This window comes from Equus quagga, chromosome 11 (assembly GCF_021613505.1).
Source record: "Equus quagga isolate Etosha38 chromosome 11, UCLA_HA_Equagga_1.0, whole genome shotgun sequence".
In the NCBI taxonomy this organism is placed as follows: Eukaryota; Metazoa; Chordata; class Mammalia; order Perissodactyla; family Equidae; genus Equus; species Equus quagga.
The window spans coordinates 111856-137396 of NC_060277.1; the positions used below are offsets into that span (position 1 = coordinate 111856).

General features: G+C 44.1%; 1 protein-coding gene across 18 annotated transcripts in view; it reads right to left on the minus strand.

Moving 5' to 3' along the window:
* The window catches only part of ECT2L (epithelial cell transforming 2 like), a 103380-nt gene that overhangs the window by 33310 nt on the left and 44529 nt on the right, over nucleotides 1-25541 (minus strand). For 17 of the 18 annotated variants that reach the window (XR_006890473.1, XR_006890472.1, XM_046674385.1 and 14 more), the window contains 9 exons: nucleotides 24089-24192; nucleotides 22686-22808; nucleotides 10712-10798; nucleotides 7971-8185; nucleotides 6864-7011; nucleotides 5167-5240; nucleotides 4918-5074; nucleotides 3912-3977; nucleotides 2255-2343 (listed from right to left, as the gene is read on the minus strand). Coding sequence is in view for 16 of the 18 variants with exons in the window: in XM_046674385.1 (XP_046530341.1) it covers nucleotides 2255-2343; nucleotides 3912-3977; nucleotides 4918-5074; nucleotides 5167-5240; nucleotides 6864-7011; nucleotides 7971-8185; nucleotides 10712-10798; nucleotides 22686-22808; nucleotides 24089-24192 (1063 nt within the window). In the remaining 2 variants the exon portion in view is untranslated. Of the gene's footprint in view, nucleotides 1-2254; nucleotides 2344-3911; nucleotides 3978-4917; nucleotides 5075-5166; nucleotides 5275-6863; nucleotides 7012-7970; nucleotides 8186-10711; nucleotides 10799-22685; nucleotides 22809-24088; nucleotides 24193-25541 lie in introns of those variants that run through there. The other variant, XM_046674397.1, reaches the window with a different exon arrangement.

Sequence of the window (25541 nt, forward strand, 5' to 3'; positions counted from 1 at the left end):
TTGTAGCTTCTGACACCATAGCTACAACCAATAGTAAATACAGGCTGACACCTAGCCAGATAAACATAAGATTTCACACTAAAGACCGGTTTACCTCAGTTGCTTTTACCCAATACATCAAATCTAGCTTTTAACAAAAAATTAAGAGGCATGCTAAGGAGGCAAGAAATCAGTCTGATAGGGCAAGCATCAGAACAAGACTCGGATATGTCAGGGATGTTATTGGAATTATCAGACCAGGAATTTAAAATAACTATGATAAATAAGGAGTCTAATGGAAAAAGTGGAGAACAGGCAAGAACAGATGCATAATATAAACAAACAGATGGAAACTCTAAGAAAGTATTAAAAGGAAATTTTAGAAATCAAAACCCTAACAGAAATGAATAATGCTTTCATCAGCAGCCTGGACGTTGCCAAGGAAAGAATCAGTGCGCCTGAAGAAGTGTCAACAGAAACTTACCAAACTGAAAAGCAAAGAGAAAAAAAGACTGAAAAAGAAAGAAACAGAATATCCAAGAAATGTGGGACAATCACAAAAGGTGTACGTATGTCTGATGGGAACGTCGGATGAGGAAGAAAGAGACAGGAACAGAAGAAATAGTTGAAGTAAAAATGGCTGAGAATTTTCCAAAATTACTGATAGACACCAAACCACAGGTCCAGGAAGCTTAGAGAACAACAGGATAAATTCCAAAAATTCTGCAACTAGGCATATCACATTCAAACTCCAGAAAATCAAAGACAAAGATAAAATTTTGAAAGAACCCAGGGAACAAAAAAAGCACCTCACCTATGGAGGAACAGAGATAACAGTGACACTGGGTGTCTCTTCACAAACCACACAAGCAAGAAAGAGCGGGGTGAAATACATGCTGAAGGAAAACCAGCAAGCCAGAATTCTGTAGCCAGCAAAATTATCCTTCAAAAGTCAAGGAGAAATAAAGACTCTCAGACAAAAATTGAAGGAATTCATTGCCAATAGACCCCCCCAGCAAGAAATGTTAAAAAGAAGTCCTTCAGAGAAAGGGTAAATCATGTAGGTCAGAAACGGACTTACATAAAGGAGGAGTGTTTGAGAATGAATACATGAAGGTAGAATAAATTCTAATAATCAAAAACTGGCATGTGTCCAACTGCGCCAGCATGTTCAGAATTGCTGGGTTGGTGGCTAAGTTCCTTCCATCATTGAGCTCATTTCTATTGCTACTGACCAAAAACAACAGAACAAAAGAAAAACACAGTGACAGGGAAAAAAGTGACATAATTGTGTGATTTGATTTTCATGTAAGATCACTCTTTGTGGGGACAAAGCTGAGGGGGACTTGTTTCTTCCAACTGTCCAGGCCTTTGGGAAACATTCACTGAAATAGTCATTCAAATAACAAACAAATCAACTTTTATTTCTTTTATTGGAATTAATTCCTCACTATTTGGTTGCTATTTGTTGAGTTATCATCTTTGCCATTAATACTGAGAACACAGTTTGGCAAACAATTTTATAAAGCAGGGATCAGCAAACTACAGCCCCACCACTTGTTTTTGTAAATAAAGTTTTATTGGAATACAGCAATGCTTGTTCCTTCATGTACTGTACTGTTTATGAAGATTGTACTATTTGTCATGTATTGTATCATTTTGTAGCTGCTTTTGTACTACAACAGCAAAGTTAGGTAGTTGCCACCGAGATCATTTAGCCAGCAAGACCTACAATAGTTACCTTATGATCCCTTACAGAAAAAGTGTGCCCACCCTTGTTCTAAAGGAGGAAAGAGGACGCTAGCTTGTGGAGATTGGCACCCTCATCTTTTGTGTCTACACTGCTGTGAGCACCATGCAGCTAAATATGGCGACACCTCAGTGTAATGGTGGGGTTGTGGTGAGACCCTTTCACTGACCTCAGTAACTATCTGAGGATAATAAACCGGTCTTCTCTTTCTTTTAGTTGGGCAGATTATTAGTGTGATATCCCACAATACTTGGATCTCCTCTCAGTAGGACAGTGACCAACCTTCAGAATCCCTGTTTCTGTGGAGTTTGTGGTCTTGGCAAAGACAATTTATTTTCTCCCATTCTGCCCAGTAGCTGCCTGGAGTGTGAGTGAGGTAATAAAGTACCCGAGGTTGTGTCAGAGGGTGTGGGTGCCTTCTCAGTTCAACACAAAGATGTATCGTAAATTTACGACATCAAACATACTGATGCTGCATACAAGACGAGTAAGACAGCCACGGCCATAGGACAGTTAAACATTTACCTTGAAGAGGAGCTTGTTTCCTCATCACAACAGTGAAGTTGGGCTACATCTTGGACCCTAATCAGATATCTGTTTACTTCTGATAGAGGCTGTGAAATCAAAAAATTAGAAACATGCATAAATGTTTAAAAATAAGTCTCACCACTACAGAACCATTTTATGTCACAGAAGATGCAAGTGCTGAGGAGAACTCAGTTCAATTATGAAAAAGCAATTATTTTCATTGTTTATAAAACAGGCTTTCCCATGAAAACTATATTTGTGGGTGTTGTCTAATTTTGAAAACTACTGAAATTATTGTTTTATTTATAAATTCTTTCCTGCATTAAAAATAAAGTGGAGGGGGTGAGAAGACTCTATGAAGAAAATGAAGTGAGTGGGTGCTGGCCCTGTGGCTGAGTGGTTAAAGTTCCAGGCGCTCTGCTTTTGTGGTCCATGGTTCACAGGTTCACATCCTGGGCACAGACCTACACACTGCTTATCAAGCCATGCTGTGGCAGTGTCCCACATAAAAGCAGAGGAATGTTGGCACGGATGTTAGCTCAGGGCTAATCTTCCTCAAGCAAAAAAAGAGGAGGACTGGCAACATGTTAGCTCAGGGTGAATCTTCCTCACAAAAAAACAAAAAAAAAAAGGGAATGAATTGTTACAGATTAAGAAGACAGCCCTGTGCTGGTCTAGCCCTGGAGGTGGTCACCTGATGTGAGCAGTGACCCACAGGTAAGTTCTGTGGACTCTGTGAGTTCCAAGATTCGACATTTTGTAATCCAATCAATTCCACTTCTCTTTCCCTACCTAAATGTGCAGATCTAAATTATGACAAAACAATTCCATCTTGCTTCCCCAACTGACCAGAAAAAAATAACATTTCCAATCAACTGATACTTTTATTCAAAATAACTCATCTATTGTGCTCCTATTATATGCCGACACCAGAAGGCAAGTAAATCGTAGTTAATTCCTGATGGAGCTCCCGATGCTGTGAATAAAAGACAGCAATAAAGTGTGACAGGGTGTTCAGGATTCTGCAGAAGACCCAGGAAGGGGCAGCTCATGGCTGGAGATGTTGTGGAAACTTTACAAGGAAGATGATGATTGAACCAGATTTTTAAAGGATGAATAGAAGTTTATCCAGTGGAATAGGAAAGGAAGGCAGTTTCCGAGAAAGAAGAGCATAGGCAAAGAACAAATGTGTGAGGAGAGACTAACATTCTTGGAGAACTGTGAGTAGATCTGTGTGGTTGATCATAAGGCAGTAGCAAGGCGGTAAGAGAGCAGGTAGAATGCTCTGTAGGGAACGTGTAGCCAGCAGAGGACTTCTACACTCTTTTCAGACATCCTTAGTGCACAGGATCCTGCACCAGTACTGTGTGCAGGAGACATGGCCCCTTTCCTCAAAGCAGGTCAAGACCACAGCAGTGCAAGCAAGGAGCTACGACCGCAGAAAAGTTGTGGGACGGTGTCAAGCCCACTTGTGCCTCTTCTCATACAGCATCCTTGCAGGTGACAAGGGTGTGACATGTGGGAGCTCGGAGCCCCCGGCACAGCAGGTGTCCCACAGACGTTAGCGAGTTGGAACCTCAAACCTCCTTTTACCAAAGACTTGAGGTCATGAGATTCCTGAGCATGAGACACAGCAAGAGTTCAGAGTACGTACAGGGCACCCCCAGATGACTCGCTGTATGTCTGACAGCTGCTCTTTCATATTGATGTCTTGCTTCATCTAGAAAACAAAGTGATTTTAGGCAGACTAAAATTATGAAATTTTTGTACATAAAAAAGATTTAAAATATTTTATGGCACCTTATACCAGGCTTGGTATGTTCATAAACTACAATAAGAATCTCAATTTCCCATGCCCAGTGTTTTAAAACAAAGTGGCAAGTGACAAGACCGTATTCAAAAAGCGCCTTCTGGGCACCATGCATTATCAGTTTACACAGCCCTGATGCCCAGGCAGCATGCGCATCACAGTGATGTTTCAGAACGACAGTGCTGTTCTCCAGGACACGAAACTCTCCAGAGAACAGGTACGGGTGCTGTGCTTGCTCAGGCATGAAAGTTAATTAATTTATTAAGAAGTATGTTCAGAAACAAAGAATTTTACCTTTTTTTCTTTTAGTTATTTAGAAAAGTCAATCCAAATACCCCATTCTTCAAATTATCATATTAATAAAGATTTAATGGTACTTATACAGATATCTGAAAATATTCTATCTCCTGTCATTTGGCTTAGAATAGATGCCTTTAGTACTCAAAATCACTGAACACAGGGATTTTGCATTAAAAGGATGAAAGATTCTGTTTGAAGTAAAGAACACTGCACAAGGATAAGGTATTTCAAGGGGCCGGCCCAGTGGCACAGTGCTTAAGTGTGCACATTCCGCTTCGGCGGCCCGGGGTTTGCCAGTTCAGATCCCGGGTGTGCACATGGCACCACTTGTCAAACCATGCTGTGGTAGGCGTCCCACGTATAAAGCAGAGGAAGATGGGCACGGGTGTTAGCTCAGGGCCAGTCTTCCTCAGCAAAAAGAGGAGGATTGGCAGCAGATGTTAACTCTGGGCTAATCTTCCTCAAAAAAAAAAAAGAAAAGGGTAAGGTATTTCAGGATCTTTGAGTCAGAGCACCACAAAACACTGTAAAATTTTTATCAGCAACCAACCTGATCTATGTAATCTTTATATTTTTTGATGTGGTCAATCGCAGTGGTCAAGGCCCCACGGTCAACATGTTCTGCAGGGGTATGAAGCCTCAGAGCGTAGAGAAGATTAAGATACTCCTCAAATCTTCGGGATGGATACAAAAGCAGCTCGGGAAGGCTGTAGGAGGCAAGAGAGGGCACCCTGGCCTCTTTCTGAAGGTCGTCCATGTCCTGCCCAGGTGACCCACTGTGCTCTGCCTCAGAACTCACCTCAGCATCTTGGTCACCACAGTCTTGTCGCGTCTCTTCAGAAAAGCTCGGAATGCTGGCATCATCTCTCTGCACTAAAGGTGAGTGTTACGTTGTCACAACTGTGTTCTGTAAGTCAGTCGTAAAGCGCTCTGTTCCCCCAGGCGAACAGGACAACATCCACCTCCAATCACAGTGTCATGAGTACTGTCGGTGCTAGCGATACCCTGGGTGCAGTGTGTTCATCATGCCACAAACCTAACCCTATTCATTGAACCTAACCAGTGTAGACAAATGAGAAGGGACCTCGCAACAGGTAGGCCTGGATTAGAACTGGAATTCTAATTTAATTCTAAGTCTGTGTGACCTGGTCAAGTTACTTAACTTCTCTGAGCCTTGGTTTTCTCAAGGATTTCATACCTAACTCTTGCGGTGAGGATGGGAATCCTGTCATGCGGCAACTGTCATGTCCTTAGAGTAAGAGACTGTTAACCACATTCACCTGTAAGACTGCTGGACTCACGCTGCCCACAGTAGCGTTATAAAAGTGCTTCACGGGACTTAACACCTGTGTTAAAATGGGTTCATTCACCACCGTTAGAGCACCCAGGAAGTTACCTCATTTTTCTCAGTCCATGCATGGCTCAAAGATGCCAGTAATGCTAATTTCTAGAAATCAAATAGTCACTGATTTAATAATATTAATAGCTAACATTTATTGAGTACTAACATGCACACCCTATGCTAGTGAAATAGATAGCATCATTATCCATAACTATAAAAATGTTGGCACCAATTTGTTTATGATGATATGTGACACTTTGCTCCAATTCTTGTCCTAAATGTCCCTGATTCATGCAACTTTCACATAGTTGAGTTGTCCAACAGGGTTTAAACTCCTGGGGGCAGGGCAAGAGTTTTCAAAGGGAGATGTCTGAGGTCAGAAGTCATCCAGAGACCTCCTAGCCCCCAGGCCTTCCCCTCAGGGCCTCAGTGCAGGCGGGGGCACAGCCAAAGGGGACACAGAGGACACTGGCGGAGTGTGCCACCATGTCGTAAGGCAGCCTCTCCTGCTGCTTTTGAAGCTGACTGAGGAGGGAAGAAGGACTTGCTGCCGTCAGGAGAGATCCTATCAAGGGCAGCACATGGTGCCGAAGGCAGCTGAAGTCTCCTGCTCAGACTACACACAGCGCAAGTCACAACGGGAAACTGCTTATAACGCACTAAGGAATATAAGACAAAGAAACTCCTACGTCATAGTGAGATTCCACAGACTGAGTGTCCTTATTCCAAGAAACAAATGGAGTATTAATTCCTTTTCTCCGTAAGAGAGCTGAACTTGTCAAGGCCACACAGGACCGTAGCGATGGAGGGAGTCAGAGCCCACAGTCCTGCTTCCACCTAATTGTTACACATTTTCCTGTAACTGAGCCACAGGGCCTCTGGGGCAGAGGGAAGTCTGGCAGTTTGTATGAGGACTAGTTCAGTCCCACAGCCAGCCCCTGGGCCTGGCTGTGCAGAGCATGTGCCAGGCCCTAGCGATAGAAAATCAAGTAAGTCAGGGCCCGTCCTCAGAGCTCACAGTGAACCGGAGGTGGTCTCAAAGCTGAGTATGGAAGGAGTCTTTCCCAGCAAGTCTGGTCCTTCGCACGGCACCAAAAACTTCCTTCAAGCTCAGAAGGTCTAGTGAATGCCTGGGTGGTAACTCAATCATTTACCTTCTCAATAGTTTTCAGAACAACAGGGTAATTGTTGAAGAAATTCGTGTATGTGTTCAACTGGCTTCCAAACTTTGTGAATATTTCTCCCACGCAGTGAGCTGGGCCCCATTCCCGCAGCCTGTCCCTCAGGTTGTCTAGAAACTGCCTGCAAGATGAGAAAAGCGTGACCATGAAATATTGGCCACTGGAAACCTATAAATTATCATGAGTGCAGGCTGCTTCGGCCTGGGCATCGACGGCAGAGCTCTGCCCAGTGCTTTCGTCTTGACAGAGGGCAGTGCAGATGTGACAGGACAGGAGGAGCTGGACGTGGGGAAGGAGGCTGACTGTGGTGGGACCCCACCTCTCCTCTTAGTTCCCAGAGCCAGAACCCAGGCTGGCCCCCATGGGCTGGGCCTCACTGTCCCTTCCCCACATTGCCAGCCAGGCAGGCAGTGAAGGTCCTCCGGGACAGAGCTGGACTCCCTTCAGTAGTGCGTGCCCCAGCCCTCACTCCCCCATTTCCCCGTGGGCCATTCCCGCATTCAGCATCACATCACGCGCCTGGACGCTGGGGGAAGCCTCGTCCAGCCTCCTCGTTTGGAGGGAGTTGGGGTCCCTGATGAGGAACTTGTTCCAAGTCACCTGGAGAACTGCCGGCAGAAGCGCGAGCTCCACGCGTCTACTTTGCCACTGTGCAGATGGCACTTTCTCTGTTACTGTTACACACTCGAAACACACACGTTCCCGAGCTGGCCCCCAGCCTTGAGTCCTCTGAGCAAAGCGTCCTAGTGACTCAATCTCAGTGAATCCTTCAGCTCCTCCCCCATTGCTCAACTAAGCACTGCTGATTAAAGAATGGCCCCAAATGGCTCTCCTTCCCTTGTCTTTGGCGTGAACAGTATGTTAAATACAGAACCCCAGGCACTGAACTCCACTCCTTGTGCCATGGCTTTGAATCAAGGCTGGGACAAGTGCCTGAGAATCGTCACTACTGGTGGCAAGAACCCTCTCTTCTGTGAGGTGATCAGGGTCTGAGAGGGGCTCTGTGCAGCTTTCGAAACAATTAAATGTAGGTTCCTCCCACCACATAATGAGTATTTAAAAAACATAACCAGGGCTTACCTGTTAAGACTTAAAATCTGCAGAATATCAGAGAAAATGATCTGGATGTTTGCAGCACTCAGAATTGCTCTGTTTGATGACAGCGCTGCTCTCAGGGGCGTTACATAAACGTCCCTCAGCATCTCCAGCATCTGCACGTACCTCCTCTCACTCTGTAAGAGCTCCCTGACAACTTTAGTTCGCTTCTCGGCAGAGTCCACCTGGAGCTTTTTCTCCTGTGGAAAGGCAAGAAGAACAGGTCGGGAAAGCACATGCCTCTCCTCCAGACACTGTTGTGAGCGCCCTGGAGAGGATTCTGACTCCCAGCGCCCTGTGCACAGTAGAGGGAACTCGGCCATCTTTTTGCGCGATCCTCTCACCTTCCTGTACTCTATCAGACAGGGCTCCGCTGCTGTTCACAGGGTTTTCAAGGCCAATTTTTTTGGAAGTGGTGGCCAGGTCCTTCTTCTAGTCTGTCCTAGTCTGGAAGCTCCGCTGAAACCTGTCCACCATGGGTGACCCTGCTGGTATTTGAAATCCTGGTGGCAGAGCTTTCAGCATCACGGCAACACGCAGCCACTACAGTGTGACAACTGACAGATGAGTGGTGTGGTTCCCTGACTGGGACATGAACCCAGGCCACAGTGGTGAGAGCACCAGATCTAACCACTGAACCACAGGCCGGCCTTTCCAGGCTTACAGCCCCAAAAGCTGAATGTCGAAGGAGAGAGAGAAACGGAAGTAGCGAGTAGTAGGCAGTCACTCTAAGATCGCCCTTCTGGTTTGTGATAAGCAGATAGAAGGGAATGTTGAGAGGGGGTGGGGGAGTACCCACTGACTGTCCTTGTCCCCAGAATCACCAGGTAGCCCTCATGTCAGGCACCTGAGGCCATACCAGAAACAGGACTTTCACTCCTGAATCTTGAGGGGGAGGTTTGAGACCTTACTTTCATCCATCTGTCCATCGAGCCAGTGCTCGCTTCTAGCTACACAATGATGAGGACAGAGTCCTGCACTCGTGGACATTTGTGAGCTGCCCACTCTTCCTCGTTGTCCTATTTCTTTTCCCAGAGTGTGCTACTGACTACTCTGCAGGCCAAAGAACTGAAACGAGCTGGTCCTCCCATCCGTGACTGCTTCCCACTGGCATGTAATAAAACACTGAAACTCACGCTCTTCTGCCAGCATTTAGGGAAAGTGCCTGCCTAGGGACTGGACTATCTCCCTAGGGAGCAGGTACCAGACGTCCTGTTTTCTTGAGTGCAAAATCCTGTTTTATTTTCTAATGCAGAAGGAAAATCATGCACTGGTGTAGAGAAATCCACACCCTGATATGGTGTGTGCTATGCTCATACATGGAGAAATTAATTTTCATTACTGGGACTAGGCAACTCTTTATTTTATCTGTACTTTTCAAACATTGTGAAATAAATGTCTTTACAATAGAAAACGATTGCAGTATTTAAATGTTTAAAATTTGATGGCCTTGTGGTTGAGCCTAGAACTGCTGATCCTCTTAGAACACCATTTCCTCTGTTACCTCCGGCACCGAGTTTGCCCCAAATAAAATATGACAAGACTAAGGGTAGTGCCATGTGGCCTTCACCACAATCTCCTGAACTAAAATTTAAGTGTAAAAAGTAATTTAAGAGAAAAATCAGAAAACTCACCCTGTTGGAAATATATAACCACACTGCTCTCAGATAAGAGCCATCTTTCAAACACGTGGTCTGCATACAATGCAGATTTAGACTCATCCATGACGGAAACTACATCTGCAGCTCAGTTGGCAGTTTGCTTGCAACCTATAGTATATTTTTATGGGTATTTACATACACGCTTTTTTAAAAATATCGGAGTTATCCAACCTTTGTAATCATTTTGACTTAAGGTTTCAGCTGTCAAACTGTGCATTATTGTCTTACATGTCATCAGGTGTTACCGCCGACGGCCGGATGACACCATGGTGTCTACGGCTCTGTGTAAAGCCCCTGCTCCCTGCTGATCCTGGGTGTGCTTGGGGTGAGCGAGGCTGTGCCCGTGAGCCGGCGTCTGCTGCGCAGCGGGAGGGCAGTTTGCCCCGCGCTGTGAGGCGGTGGTGGAGGGTGAGGAGGTGGGGAGCAGGGTTCCCGGTTCTTTTCCTCCCAGGTGTTCGACCTTAGGGAAGTCACTTAACTTTTCTAACTTTCGTTCCTCGCCCGTACAATCTGGTCACTAACATCTACTTTACAGGATTCAGGGAAAGAAGTGTGATAACAAGTGTGTGCGTGTGTTGGAGAATGAGAGCACACGCACATGCTGTGCGTCACAGCGGACAGGACAAGCCCCTGCTTACGCTGCAGGCTCCTGCACACTCTCCCCTTTCTACATGGAAGGATGGAGCCGTGAGAGCCACACTGATTAGACGTGACATTTGAAGTCGGCCTGTGGGCTGTGGGTCAGTTGGGAACTGTGGGCCTTGTGTCCCTGCGCCCCTTCCTTAAATGCTGTCCTCGTGTCACGTTAGAAAGGCGTGGAGCAGCAGAGACTGCTGTTGGCCCAAGATGCTGCCCTACACCCTCTTGGCTCAGCTTCTTCTCAGTCCAGAATTTCTTCAGAAGACAAATCTACCAGTTGGATTCCTCCCAATTATCCTTGGGGTTTTTCCCGCTAAGGGAAATTTTCATGAAAAAGGAGAACTAACCAGAATAAAAGCTGAATCTTTTTTTTTTGGTCAGCAGCAAAACAAATGGAAAATTCTTATTACGTAATAATTGACTTACCAGCTGAACCAGCACCTCAAAGTTTGGATCATTTTGGCTGCGACTCGACTTTTTGTCCTGAGGATTGTCTTCCATGACATTTCTTTCCTGAGGAGTAAATGCAGACCTGGTTATTGAGGGTGGGGTCTCTGAGTGCCCACATGAGGCTCCCAGAAGTGTCTGCTTTCAGCCCTAATGACAGTGTTCTCTAGACACAATGAATTAAGCACTTGACAAATTTGATGCCTCTCTTAAAGCAAATTATGTTTTAAAAAATAACCCTAGCTTATTCTGAACTACCTTATACTTGAGAAGCTAAATTCAGGGCACCCCTTTTCCCTGGGAGCCGGCCTGCTACTGCTCCTCGGCAGCCGCGCAGGCTGCTGGAGCCCCACCCATTGCTGGAGACAGCTCCGGCTGCCGAGGGCACAGAGGCTTCTTAGTGTAAGAAGCCAGAAGAAAAAACTTACAGCACTTTATAAAATTCACCCCTTTCTTCATTCACCTAATGAAAATGTGTCAGAAGTAATTCACACGCCCTTTCTAGACCTGTTTCCACATTTAAATATGGTTTATTCTTTCTTCACTTTTCCTTGTTAAATGTTCTTGTGGCTTCCGTCTAAATTAGCACATTAAAAAAAACAGCTGCACGCGCTGCCTGCAGCCCCCCAGGGTCCTCTCCGCAGCGGAGCGCGTGTGCACGTCGGCGCTGCTGCGCGGTCATCACGCGGCCCTCCCAGCGCAAGGCGAGGCTGCCCGGGCCCGCGGTGTCGATGGCGAGGCCGGCCGCAACATCGTTTCTAACCAAGGCTCCTCCCGCCCTCCTCTACTCAGGCAAAAGCGAATTTTTCCTTCGCGTCCGCGGCCTTTCCTGCTGGCCGGGAGCCTCTGCGGCCTCGCTCGTCGCCCCCCACCCGTCCCGTGCCAGCCCGGCGCGCGCTCCCCCTCATGCTGGAGAGAAAACCTGCTTTGACTTTCGACAAAATAACTCAGAGTTCCCATGAGTGGAACACTCTCTTCTTCCACAAGTAACAACAGCGCTGATTATTTATGTTTCAACCAGTCGGTACTGCGCAGGCCGACACGCGTGCTCACGCCTTAGCGCCGACCGCCCCGGCGTCTCAGAATCCGCTTGTCCACACTAGGGCTTTGCTTCACCTCTGGCTCAGAAGCAGCTGTTTTTTAAAAATAAATTTTTCTTTGTGGATAGGAAATTGATTTGGCATATTAATTTTGTTTGAACCCCAAAATGGCAAGTTCTCTCGTTTTATTATACATCTCTCATATATTGTACACCTAATTACTAGGATTTTTAGAGCCTACTTTTAGATTAAGATGCCATCCTTTATTTTGCTTTTACGGATGAATTCAGAGGAAGTAACAGGGGCGACAGACTTTGCACATTTATAAGAAAATGATTATTTTGGGTTGATGGGCCTCATCTGTCTCTCTCCATGACCTTTGATCACATGGTAGGAATTTTCCCCAGGATAGAGCACTGCATCCTCCAGAGACATCCTAGTTGTTGCTGGTGCTTCTCCTAGAAAACACTCAGCAGCCTGGATTAGGGGACAGAAATGGTTGTGAAATGACAGGTAGAACTCAGGACCAGCTATGATTCTGGCTGTAACCCATCATCACAGTTGTAATATATCAGTGCAACACTATAAACAACCAGAGTTGGTGCTGACTGGGCAGCAAGATGAGAGAGAGAGAGAGAGAGATGATAGATAGATAGATAACAGATAGATGATAGATGATAGGTGATAGATTGATAGATGATAGATGGATAGGTGATAGAATGATAGATGATAGATGATAGATGGATACATAGATGATAGACAGATAGGTGATAGATTAATAGATAGATGATAGATGGATAGATGATAGGTATATAGATAGAGAGAAAGATGATAGATGATAGGTGATAGATTGATAGATGATAGACGATAGATGATGGATAGATGATAGGTCTATAGATAGAAAGATAGATGGATAGATGATAAAGATGATAGATAGGTGATAGATTGACAGATGATAGATGGACAGATGATAGGTATATAGATAGATGATACATGGATAGATAGATGATAGGTGATTGATAGATAGATGATAGACGATAGACGATAGATGATAGATGGATAGATGATAGGTATATAGAGAGAGAGAAAGAGATGATAGATGATAGATAGATAATAGATGATTGGTGATTGATAGATGATAGATGGATAGATGATACATATATAGAGAGAGAGAGAGACAGAGAGATGGTGGATAGATGATAGATGATTGATAGATAAATAGGTGATAGATAATGATAGATGATTGATAGATAGATGATTGATAAAATAGATTGACAGACATGATAGATGATTGATAGATAGATACAGAGAGTTCTATACATGTATCCATCTGTATATGTATACACCTATATGTGTGTGTGTGTGTCTGGTCCTGGACTTGGCAGACAAGCCCCCTTACACAAGCCCCTGTGGAAGGGCCTTTAAAGCAGTCGTCTCTCAGGAGAAGCCAGGCCAGTCCACTCCTATGGCTGTGGGTTGGTATGCTCTTCTGGATTAACTGCAGCAGGTTTAAAAATAAACCCCAACGTGTGGAGAAACTCAGCTTCTCTATTTTATCATAATTCAGCACATACGTTTAAGCTGTAGTTTTTCCTCCTGGGGTCCCCAACTCTGTTTCTTGGGCTTTGTCCATAAACTCTTAAGAGTTAAATAATAGAAAACCAAATAAGAACCTAACATATTTTTTCTAATTGGATTAAAAACTATACATATCAAAGAAATTCCTAGACATTAAGGAGTTTTGAATTTTGTAGTTTTATTACTGGCAGGTGGTGTTACACCGGCAGGCCTCATCTCCAGCAATGAGGCAACTTTAAGCCTAAACTTTCTGCATTATTATTTTTTTGAGTTCATAATAGTTTACATCAATGTGAGATTTCAGTTGTACATTATTTCTTGACTGTCACCACATAAGTGCTCCCTTTCACCCCCCCCGTGCCCACCCCCACCCCACTCCCCCAGTAACTACTGAACTGTTTGCTTTGTCCATGTGTTTGTTTATACTCCAAATATGAGTGAACTCATCTGGTATTTGTCTTTCTCAGTCTGGCTTATTTCGCTTAGCATAATTCCCTCCAGGTCCATCCATGTTGTTGCAAATGGGATGATTTTGTCTTTTTTCTGGCTGAGTAGTATTCCATTGTATATATATGTACTGCATCTTCTTTATCCAATCATGTCTTGGCTATTGTGAATAGTGCTGCAATGAACATAGGGGTGCATATGCTACTTTGGATTGTTGATTTCAAGTTGTTTGGGCAGATACCCAGTAGTGGGATAGCTGGGTCATATGGTATTTCTATTTTTAGTTGTTTGAGGAATCTCCATACTGTTTTCCATAGTGGCTGCACCAGTTTGCACTCCCACCAGCAGTGTATGAGGGTTCCCTTTTCTCCACATTTGTTATTTTTAGTCTTAGTGATTATAGCCATTTTAACAGGCATAAGGTGGTATCTTAGTGTAATTTTGATTTGCATTTCCCTGATGATTAGTGATGTTGAACATCTTTTCATGTGTTCATTGGCCATCTGTATATCTTCTTTGGAAAAATGTCTGTTCATATCCTCTGCCCATTTTTTGATTGGGCTGTTTGTTTTTTTGCTATTCAGTTGTGTGAGCTCCATATATATATTATGGAGATTAACCCCTTATTGGATATATGACTTACAAATATTTTCTCCCAATTGGTGGGTTGTCTTTTTGTTTTGATCCTAGTTTCTTTTGCCTTGCAGAAGCTCTTTAGTCTGATGAACTCCCACTTGTTTATTTTTTCTTTTGTTTCCCTTGTCTGAGAGGACACAGTACTGGAAAAGATGCTTTTAAGTTCCATGTCAAAGAGTATACTGCCTACATTACCTTCCAGGAGTTTTATGGTTTCAGGACTTATCTTCAAGTCTTTGATCCATTTTGAGTTTACTTTTGTGTATGGCAGGAGATACTGGCCTACTTTCATTCTTTTGCATGTGGCTGTCCAGTTTTCCCAACACCATTTATTGAAGAGACCGTCTTTTCTCCACTGTATGTTCTTAGCACCTTTGTCGAAGATTAGCTGTCTGGATACACATGGTTTTATTTCTGCACTTTCAGTTCCATTCCATTGATCTGTGTGTCTGTTTTTGTACCAGTTCCATGCTGTTTTGATCACTATGGCTTTGTAGTACATTTTGAAGCAAGGGATTGTGATGCCTCCAGCTTTATTCTTTTTTCTCAGGATTGCTTTAGCAATTTGGGGTCTTTGGTTGCCCCATATGAATTTTAGGATTCTTTGTTCTATTTCCATGAAGAATGTCATTGGGGTTCTGATTGGGATTGCACTGAATCTGTAGATTGCTTTGGGTAGTATGGACATTTTAACTATATTTATTCTTCCAATCCACGTGCATGGAATACCTTTCCATTTTTTTTTTTTAAAGATTTTATTTTTCCTTTTTCTCCCCAAAGCCCCCCAGTACATAGTTGTATATTCTTCGTTGTGGGTCCTTCTAGTTGTGGCATGTGGGACGCTGCCTCAGCATGGTTTGATGAGCAGTGCCATGTCCGCGCCCAGGATTCGAACCAATGAAACACTGGGCTGCCTGCAGCAGAGCGCGCGAACTTAACCACTCGGCCACGGGGCCAGCCCCCCTTTCCATTTCTTTATGTTATTATCTATTTCTTTCAATAATGTCCTATAGTTTTCATTGTATAAGTCCTTCACCTCGTTAGTTAAATTTATTCCTAGGTACTTCATTCTTTTTGCTACGATTGTAAATGGAATTGTATTCTTCAGTTCTCTTTCTGTATTCTGTAAGTGCAACTGATTTTTGTAAGTTGATTTTGTACCCCGCAACTTTACTGTAGTTGTTAATTATTGCTAATAGTTTTCCAATGGATTCTTTAGGGTTTTCTAGATCTAAGATCATGTCTTCTGCAAACAGTGAGAGTTTCACGTCTTCACTCCTTATTTGGATTCCTTTTATTCCTTTCTCCTGTCTAATTGCTCTGGCCAAAACCCCCAGTACTATGTTCAATAAGAGTGATGATAGTGGGCATCCTTGTCTTCTTCCTGTTCTCAGAGGGATGGTGTTCAGTTTTTCCCCATTGAGTATGATGTTGGCTGTGGGTTTGTCATACTTGGCCTTTATTATGTTGAGGTAGTTTACTTCTATGCCCATTTTATTGAGAGTTTCTATCATAAATGGCTGTTGGATCTTGTCAAATGCTTTCTCTGCATCTATTGAGATGATCATGTGGTTTTTATTCCTCAATTTGCTGATGTGGTATATCACATTGATTGATTTGCAGATGTTGAACCATCCCTGCGTCCCTGGTATAAATCCCACTTGATCGTGACGTATGATCCTTTTGATGTATTACTGTATTTGGGTTGCCAATATTTTGTTGAGGATTTTTGCATCTATGTTCATCAGCGATATTGGCCTGTGGTTGTCCTTTTTGTGTTGTCTGTGTCAGGCTTGGGTATCAGAGTGATATTGGCCCCAGAGAATGTGTTAGGTAGTGTTCCATCTTCCCCAATTTTTTGGAATAGCTTGAGCAAGATAGGTATTAAATCCTCTCTGAAAGTTTGGTAGAATTCCCCAGGGAAGCCATCTGTTCCTGGGCTTTTATTCTTTGGGAAGCTTTTCATTACTGTTTCAATCTCTTTATTGTGATTGGTCTATTCAGATTATCTGTTTCTTCTTGATTCAGCTTTGAGAGGTTTTAAGAGTCTAAGAATTTATCCATTTCCTCTAGACTGTCCATTTTGTTGGCATATAGTTTTTCATAGTATTCTCTTATAATCCGTTGTATTTCTGTGTATCCATTGTTATTTCTCCCCTTTCATTTCTAATTTTATTTATCTGAGCTTTCTCTCTTTTATTCATTGTAAGTCTGGATGGCAGTTTGTCAATTTTATTTATCTTCTCAAAGAACCAGCACTTTGTTTCATTGATCCTTTCTACTGCCTTTTTTTGTTTGTTTGTTTCAATAGCATTTATTTCTGCTCTGATTTTTATTATTTCTCTCCTTTTGCTGACTTTGGGCTTGCTTTCTTCTTTTTCTGATTCAATTAGGTGTTGTTTGAGATTTCTAATTTGGGATTTTTCTTGTTTGTTAAGGTAAGCCTGTATTGTGATGAATTTCTCTCTTAATATGGCTTTTGCTGCATCCCATATGAGTTGGTATGGTATGTTTTCATTTTCACTTGTCTCTAGATATTTTTTGGTTTCTCCTTTAATTTCTTCAATGATCCATTTCTTGTTCAATAGCATGTTGTTTAGTCTCCACATCTTTGTCCCTTTCTCAGGTTTTTTCTTGTAATTAATTTCTAGCTTTATAGCATTGCGATTGGAAAAGATGGTTGTTATTATTTCAATCTTCTTAAATTCATTGAGACTTGCCTTGTTTCCCAACATATGGTCTAGCCTTGAGAATGTTCCAGGCGCACTTGAGAAGAATGTGTATTCTGCTGTTTTTGGATGGAGTGTTCTATATATGTCTATTAAGCCCAACTGGTCCAGCTTTTCATTTAATTCCACTGTTTCCTTGTTGATTTTCTGTCTGGATGATCTATCCATTGATGTGAGTGGGGTCTTGAGGTCTCCTACTATTATTGTGCTATTATTAATATCTCCTTTTAGGTTTGTTAATAGTTGCTTTATGTACTTTGGTGCTCCTGGTTGGGTGCATAGATATTTATGTGTTATTTCTTCTTGATGGGATGTCCCTTTGATCATTATATACTGCCTCTCTTTGTCTCTCTTTAGCTGTCTTATCTTGAAGTCTACTTTATCTGATAGAAGTATTGTGACACCTGCTTTCTTGTTTGCCATGAGCTTGGAGTATCATCTTCCATGCCTTCACTCTGAGCCTGTGTTTGTCATTGGAGCTGAGATGTGTTTCCTGGAGACAGCACATTGTTGGATCTTGTTCTTTAATCCATCTCGCCACTCCGTGTCTTTTTATTGGAGAATTCAATCCATTTATGTTTAGGGTGATTATCGATATATGAGGGCTTAATGCTACTATTTTATCACTCGTTTTCCGGTTCTCCTGCATTTCCTTTGTTTCTCGTCCTGTGTATTTTGGTCTACCAGTCGAGTTATGTAGTTTTTTATGTTGTGTTTCTTTGTTTTCTCCTTAGTTATTATTTGTGTCTCTGTTTTGCTTTTTTGTTTAGTGGTTACCATGAGGTTTGTATTCAAAATCTCGTGGATAAGATAGTCCCTTTTCTGATGGTCTCTTATTTCCTTAAACTAAACCAATTCAGTCCCTTTCCTCTTCTCCTCCTAAGTTGTTTTTCTCACATCTTATTCCCTCTTGTGTTGTGAGTTTGTGGTTAAAATGACAAGATTATCTTTGTTTTTGGTGTTTTCCTTCCCTTTGTCTTTAATGCTATACTTGAGTATTTGCTATCCTGCTCTGATTCTGTCTCCCTATTTATCTCCTTACTCTGTGTTTTGTGATCCTTTTCTCCCCCCCTTTTTTTTTTTAAGGCATGAGGGCCTTCTTGAGGATTTCTTATAGGGAGGGTCTCATGGCTACGAACTCCCTTAGCTTACGTTTGTCTGGGAAAGTTTTTATTTCTCCCTCATAGCTGAAGGATATTTTCCCTGGATAGAGTATTCTTGGCTGAAAGTTTTTGTCCTCCAAAGATTTCAATATGTTATTCCAGTCTCTCCTACCCTGTAAGGCTTCTGCAGAGAAATCCACTGAAAGCCTGATAGGGGTTCCTTTGTAGGTTATTTTCTTCTGCCTTGCTGCCCTTAGATCTGATAGCTTCTTCCACATGGATTTCCATCTCCTCCCCTAGCTGTGGGAAGTTCTCTACTATTATTTCTTTGAACAAGCTTTCTGCTGCATTCTCCTTCTTAAATACCTATAATTCTTATGTTACATTTCCTAACTGAGTCAGCTATTCCTCAGAGACGTTCTTCATTTCTTTTTAGTCTTAGTTCTCTCTCCTTCTCTGTTTGGAGCATTTCAACATGTCTATCTTCGATTATGCTGATTCACTCCTCTATGATGTCCGCTTGAGCAGTCAAAGAATCCATATTTTGTTTTATTTCTTCCCTTGTGTCTTTCATCTCTAATATTTCTGATTGATTCTTCTTTATAGTTTCAATCTCTTTTGTGAAGTAGCTCCTGAACTCAAACTGTTTATCTGCATTCTCCTTTACCTCACTGAGTTTGTTGATGATAGCTTCTTTGAATTCTTTGTCATTTAGATTACACACTTCTGCATCCTCAGGGCTGATTTCTAGGTGCTTGTCATTTTCTCTCTGGTCTGGAGATCTAGTATAATGTTTGATATTGTTAACGGGAGTGCTCTGTCTTTTTGCATCCTGGTGTTACTTGGTCACAGTTACCACCTGTTGCCACTGGGTAGGGGTTAAGAGCAGCATATTCTGAGCCCTCTGTCTTCCACTGGGACTACAGATGCTGGAGCTGCACTGGGTGGGTGTGGGGAGGGGCGCTTTCTCCTGAGTGCTCTTGGGGATTTCTCGCTCTGCTCTCACTATCTGCTCTCCTGGGGTGTTGGCTGGATGAGGTCACCCCCCACGAAAGCTCTTGCCCCAGTAGAGAGCTTCCTTCCAGGCTGCACGGGACCTCGAGGAGCCTTGATGCTCCTGCGAATGGATGTCCCCTTCCCTGTTCCTTCCCTCTTGGAGGCCATGCACAGTCCTGGATCACACTCTTTGGGGAGGGAGCAAAGTTTTCTCTTACCCAGTTCCACCTCCTCCAAGGGGGGCTCCAGCCTCTGCACCCTCTGTCATGTGGCTCTGTGGGTCTCTCAGACATTTTCTGTGTTGTGTTTGGATGTCCTCTGTTGGCCCCTCTGCATTATTTTATTAAAGTGATTTGAGGGACTGGTCCCGTGGCCAAATGGTTAAGATCACGCGCTCTGCTACAGGCGGCCCAGTGTTTCGTTGGTTGGAATCCTGGGCGCAGACATAGCACCACACATCGAGCCACACTGAGGCGATGTCCCACATGCCACAACTAGAAGGACCCACAATGAAGAATGTACAACTATGTACCGGGGGGCTTTGGGGAGAAAAAGGAAAAAATAAAATCTTAAAAAAAAAAATAAATAAAGTGATTTGATGTTTTGGTGAACAACAGATTGGAAAAACTTAATTCAGTGTAGATTTTATTTGAATGACAGTGTTTGAGAGGAAATGCTCCAAGTAACCCTTCCTTCAGATGTCAGAGACTCCAGAAATGGTTCTCACCAATAGTAGGTCTTTCAAATGTAAAATTCACACTTTAAAGGAGGAAGGACCTACAGTTTTGTCTTCAAGTTCTCTTTCTCCAAAGAGGGGCATTTCTGGGGTCTGTATGTCCATGGTTAGGGGTGACAGCTTCACCTTTATGTATAAAGGTGGATGGAAGAACCCCAATAAGGTTCCCAGGGAGTCAAGAATGCCCCAGATGCTGTAAGGACTTTGGAAGAATCTGGAATGTGTGTAATGTGGTTATATGTTGATCACTCCTGTTAGTGCCACTGAGTTTACTGACAGGCACAGTCAAAAGTTAGCATGAGGGAAGCCATCTTTCAGAAAGAAGCCACACTGGAACTATGTATGACCCTGACTCACCAGACACCCCCTGTATAAACACTTTAGCTTGCATGTAGCCTAAATAATTAAGTGCCTGTCTCCAGGGGATGTGCATGCTCTATTAGTTTTATGGCCCCAGCTTACGCATAAACCACCCTGCTGGCATAAGGCGATAACTTTGTTCTTTAAGTCTCCTCAGGAATGTAACAACCTCTAGGAAGAAAACCCTATGCTGGTATCCATGACTTGTGACAGAAAAAGAGATGATGTGGCATCTAGAGGTCTGCCACACCAGATGGTCGGCATTCCAACAACCCCTTTTCTAGCCCATTTGCCCTATACAACTGCCTCAAGATTTTTCAGTTATAAGACGGTTCTTCTGACGTTAGTCCCCCATCTTCCACCTTGCTGGCAAGCTCTAATAAAAACCCTTTCTCTCCTACCGCCTTGCCTCTCGACTGTTGGCTGGTCTTGCAACAAGTAGAAGACCCCTTGTTGGCAATAACATCCCTTTGGTGCACCGAAGAGGAATGGGTGCGACCAGAGGCCTGGGTCCACTGGTCAAAGGCTTTCACTGGCTGAAGGATGGGCAGAGGCCACATCCACCGTCTGGGAGAATAAGCTCCAAGAGTCTCAAAGAGATAGTGGCTGCCATAATAAAGTGAAAGGACTCTGAAAGGCAGAAAGGGAGTCTGGATTAAGACCTGCCTTGGTGTCCCTGATCCCTCCTGTGCATTCTGTGGACAGGCACCAATTACACCGCCTCATCTATTTATGTGTGGGCCTCATCCACCTCAAAGGCAGGTACTGTGTCTTTATTTTCCATCTATTCCCAGGGTCTAGGGCAGTGCCTAGCACATGGTTAGTTCCTATAAATACTTAGGGAACTGAATTGGGAAGATGGGGATTTGACCTTTGCCTGAGAAGTCTTTTGTGATGGTTAGTTTTATATGTCAGCTTGACTGGGCCATGGAGTACCCAGACATTTGGTCAAACATTATTCTGGATGTGTCTGTTAGGGTGTTTTTGGATGAGAGTAACATTTAAATCAGTAGACTGAGTAAAGTAGATTGTCCTCCCAAGATGGATGGGCCTCATCCAATCAGTCGAAGTCTTGAATAGAACAAAAAGGCTGACCCTCCTGTGAATAAGAGTTCTTCCTGCCTGACAGCCTTCAAACGGGGACACTGGCTTTTTCCTGCCTTTGGACCTGGACTGAAACATCAGGTCTCCTGGGTCTCAGGCTTGCTTCCTCACACTGCAGATCTGAGGACGTGTCCGCTTCCAGACTTGCATAAGCCAATTCCCTATAAAAAATCTCTTTCTCTCTCTCTACATCCTATTGGTTTTGTTTCTCTAGAGAACCCTGGCGAACACACAGTCCACGAGTTCCCTGAAAGACAGACTGGGGGTGGAGCACAGGGAAGCAGGGCCCTGAGCCTAAAGGGCTTAGATGTCCCTGGAAGCGTGTTTATTAAGACTCCCCTGAGGGAGGATGCTGTGGTTGGGAAGGATAAGCCGCTTGGGGAATGGGGTTCGAGGAAGGGACACGCTCTGGGGACAACAGAGGGGCGGCTCTGCACAGCCGCAGGCCTTTCGCTCTGCTGGGCGGGCTGGGGTTCGGGGCAGCTTGCGGGGACGCTTCCCCCACTGGTGCTCCTTTCCCCGGCCCTGGGCTCTGCTCCCTCTACAGAAGTGAGGACAAAGCTCCCAGGCAGCAGGCGAACAGGGAGCGACTTCTCAGGCCTGCACCCAACAACAGTCTCCATGGCCAGCTTGTGTTGGGGGTGGAATGCCAAGCCTTCCATCATCAAAGATAGGTGATTTTTCTATGGGTACAAAACAACATTTTCATAGAAATCAGCTCTCTGAATGACAATGCAATGTGCAATGTTTCCTGAATCCTATTTCACTAAGCAAGAATGTAGGGACTCTGAACATGGCACTGGCAAAATTATTCTGTTTTGCGTGGACAACTAACTTCATACCCACTTTTTTTTTTTTTTAATGAATTTGAATCTCAACTAAGAAAAAAAGAACCATTCTTAATTTCACTAAAACACGTGTCCCGGGCTGCAAATGAAAAAAATAAGTTATCTTTGGGTTAATTCAGGACTCAGCTGCATAAGTGGCAAATGTGTGTTTCTCCCCGTAGCCAAGGGCGCTGCCTGGTCCACACAGGCCGCTTTGCTTTTAAGTGGCTTCAGTGTTACCGATACTACGAAACTACAAAACACTCTTTTTATAGTAACCCATGACAATGACGTTCTCACGAGGAACGACAAGCTGAAACCTTTCCAAGCAGAATCACCGTTGCTGTCCGTGAATCTCCTAAGCGCGCGTCTAACTGCGGGGAGGCGACAGCCTTACCTTCGCGGATGGACCGGAGGCCGCCTCGGGGCCACGTTCTGTCAGGACATTTCCTTCCAAATCTTTGCTCTTCTTACTACATTTCTTCAGCAGAAAATATGACAAAAATTCCAGAGGTTTGTCCTGAAAAATCCACCCCCCCAAAAAAGAATTCGTATTTAAAACATTCGTCCGAAATACAGGCCATCAAAAGCGCAGCAGCAAAGACACACACTCGCGGGCGGAGTTGTCCGCTCCCTCCGCACCGAGAGCAGAAAGCGGGGTGCTTTCTGCTCAGTCCGAGGCAGTACTCCCTTCTAGTTAACCTCGCCACGGCCCGGCCCAGGCGGCCTCGTGGGCCAGGAGCAGCCTCGTCAGCGGAGAGGCGCGGGTCCCCCGGGCCGCGGGTGCGCGCCCGCAATTCCGTCCCCCGGGTGATCCTACAGTAACCAGGCGGCAGCGAGTACGCGGAGCCCGCCCCACCACGTGCAGTGATTCTTCGGCGTCTGGGGACAGCGAGGCTCTGCCGAGGCCGCAGGTCGCCCCTCTGAACACCCCGCCCGTTTTCCCAGCGGCTCGCGGGGCCTCCCCCCGGCTGCGAGGGCGGCGGGAGCTCGAGGGGCCAGGCCGGAGGGGGCGCGGTCGCCGGGGAAGGCGGGTGGGCTCCGCGCAGACACGGCGCACGAGGAGGCGCGCAGAGACGCCGCGACGTCCGCCCTCGAGCGCACCGCTCCGGGGGAGGGCAGGGATGGGCGTCCTCCGCCGGAAAACGACAGGCCTGTGCAGCGTCGGGATTGGGCATCAGCCCCTCTGTGCCCGCCCCCCCACCCCCGCGGCCTGCTGCCCTCGCGGGCCTGCGCTGCGCACGGCCCCTCCCGCCGCTCCCGACCCTGGACGGACTCTTCCGGGGGCGCGTCCACACCCGCCCCTGATGAAGGTGCTCCTTCAGGGCCGTGCCTGTCCCCGGCCCGGGGACCGATCTGCGCATCTCCGGTCCTTCCTGCTGCTTCCTCTCTCACCCAGCCTCCTTTGCCCCGCATCTTTTTGTATCTGGTTTCACACTGTCTTAGTTTTTCTGTGGTACAATTGATTGTTTTAACTGTTGAATCATGTTTATGTAAATATAAAGCTACTAACGTGTTTTTATAAGAAGTCACTTCTGACTGAAATTAATCACAAGACAGAAAATACCGCAGAATGTCATCAACTCTAAATAAGCCAGAGGATGGTCCTATATGTCTGTTTTGTGTACCTAATACACCTTGGGCCCAGAATCTCAGCGGCTATTTTTATAAACTGATGTAGTTTCTCTGAGGAATTGTGCTCCTAAAGGGATAAACTAGTAAAAAGAACAATAAGTAGGAACTAAAAATGTATTTAAGAGTTGGGGCTTTTGTATAACTTTTATTCAAAGAAACACTTACAGAGTTTTCTTTTGAAAGTTCTGTCAATCCTTCTGCCAGAGCTTGTGCAATTCCTTGGTTATTCAGAATGTTAGCCATATTCATGGTGTCAAATACAAATTGCCCTGTAAATATAAGGCCATGTGCCCAGTAATTAATTTATGTAAGAGACCTGATCAAGAAGAAAAACCAGTCCTCGCAGTTGCTTGTTAGTGGATAAAAATGTAAGAATAAGAATAAAAATCCTATTATGCCATGAGGATCATCTACCACGATAAAATGTAAGATGAGCAAAAGCCACTGAATGGGCAGCATAGTGCAAGCACCACCCCGGCAAAGCTGATATCGACCGAAATCTATAAACTGGACAACAAGCAAGAACACTCAAAAGTGAACCTTACAAACTGAAAGTTGAGATTCTCAATTCTACCAAAAGTTGCTCCACACGTATTCCTCTTTATCTCTGTGCTCAAATGCACAGATATTTTAAGCCCATAGGAAATAACATACAAACACACACAGACGTCTTTTACATTTTTGAAATTTTGAACAACTTGCTTTTATGTGAAAACAATTTTCTTCCATTTGACTTATTGCTTACATATATCATCAAAAAAATACTTCTATCTTTAAAAGTTAATCTTTCCACCTTTCTCTCTAGTCCTTAATATCTGAAAGAACAGAGAAATAAGTCCTCCCTGTTTATATAGCCTCATAACCAACTTTAAATATCGGCTGACAACCATACTAAATACGGAAAAATTAAAACCAAGAAAACAAATCCCCATTTTGGAGGCATTTATGTAAATAATGTATGATGTATGTTGACGGATGAAGTATCTACATGCATACTTGTATGCTACACTCCTGTGTAGACAGCAACCATGTGACAGATGTCAAACAGGAGCAGGGCAGGGGGAGGGAAGAAAGAAGTAAGGCATAGCTGTACAATGAATTGACATGGTGTTTCAGTCAGATGGGAAGAGTTAGGGAAAAAACTGCATAGGTAGTTAAAGACAGGAAGAAAACATATTTAACTAGATATTTTTAAAACACTTCATTTTAAAGAATTGACTGATTTAGATAAAGATCCAAAGTTGAGCAAGGAAATTGTTTCCAAAAGACTTTTTGTGATAAAGTATGATATAAATGAGAAAATAAATTCAGTGATTTCCATAGGCTCAGTGGAGGACCACGGAACCCATAACCAAATTATGTATTTTGGATAGAAAATAAATAGAACTTAATTATAGAGCAATTTAAGTAATGAGTGCTGTAGTCTAAGAGATGCTTAACTGGGATGTTGGTGCTTAACTTTCAGAGCAAATTGTAGTGGGAAAGGACAGAGCTCTCTGGCTTAATAAGCCTCAAGTTTTGTAGGTAAATAACCACTGACATGGGATTAATGAGATGGTAAAACATGAAATCAGGAACTAGCTTCAGCGTTTTGAAGATGAACATATTTGTTCTTCGT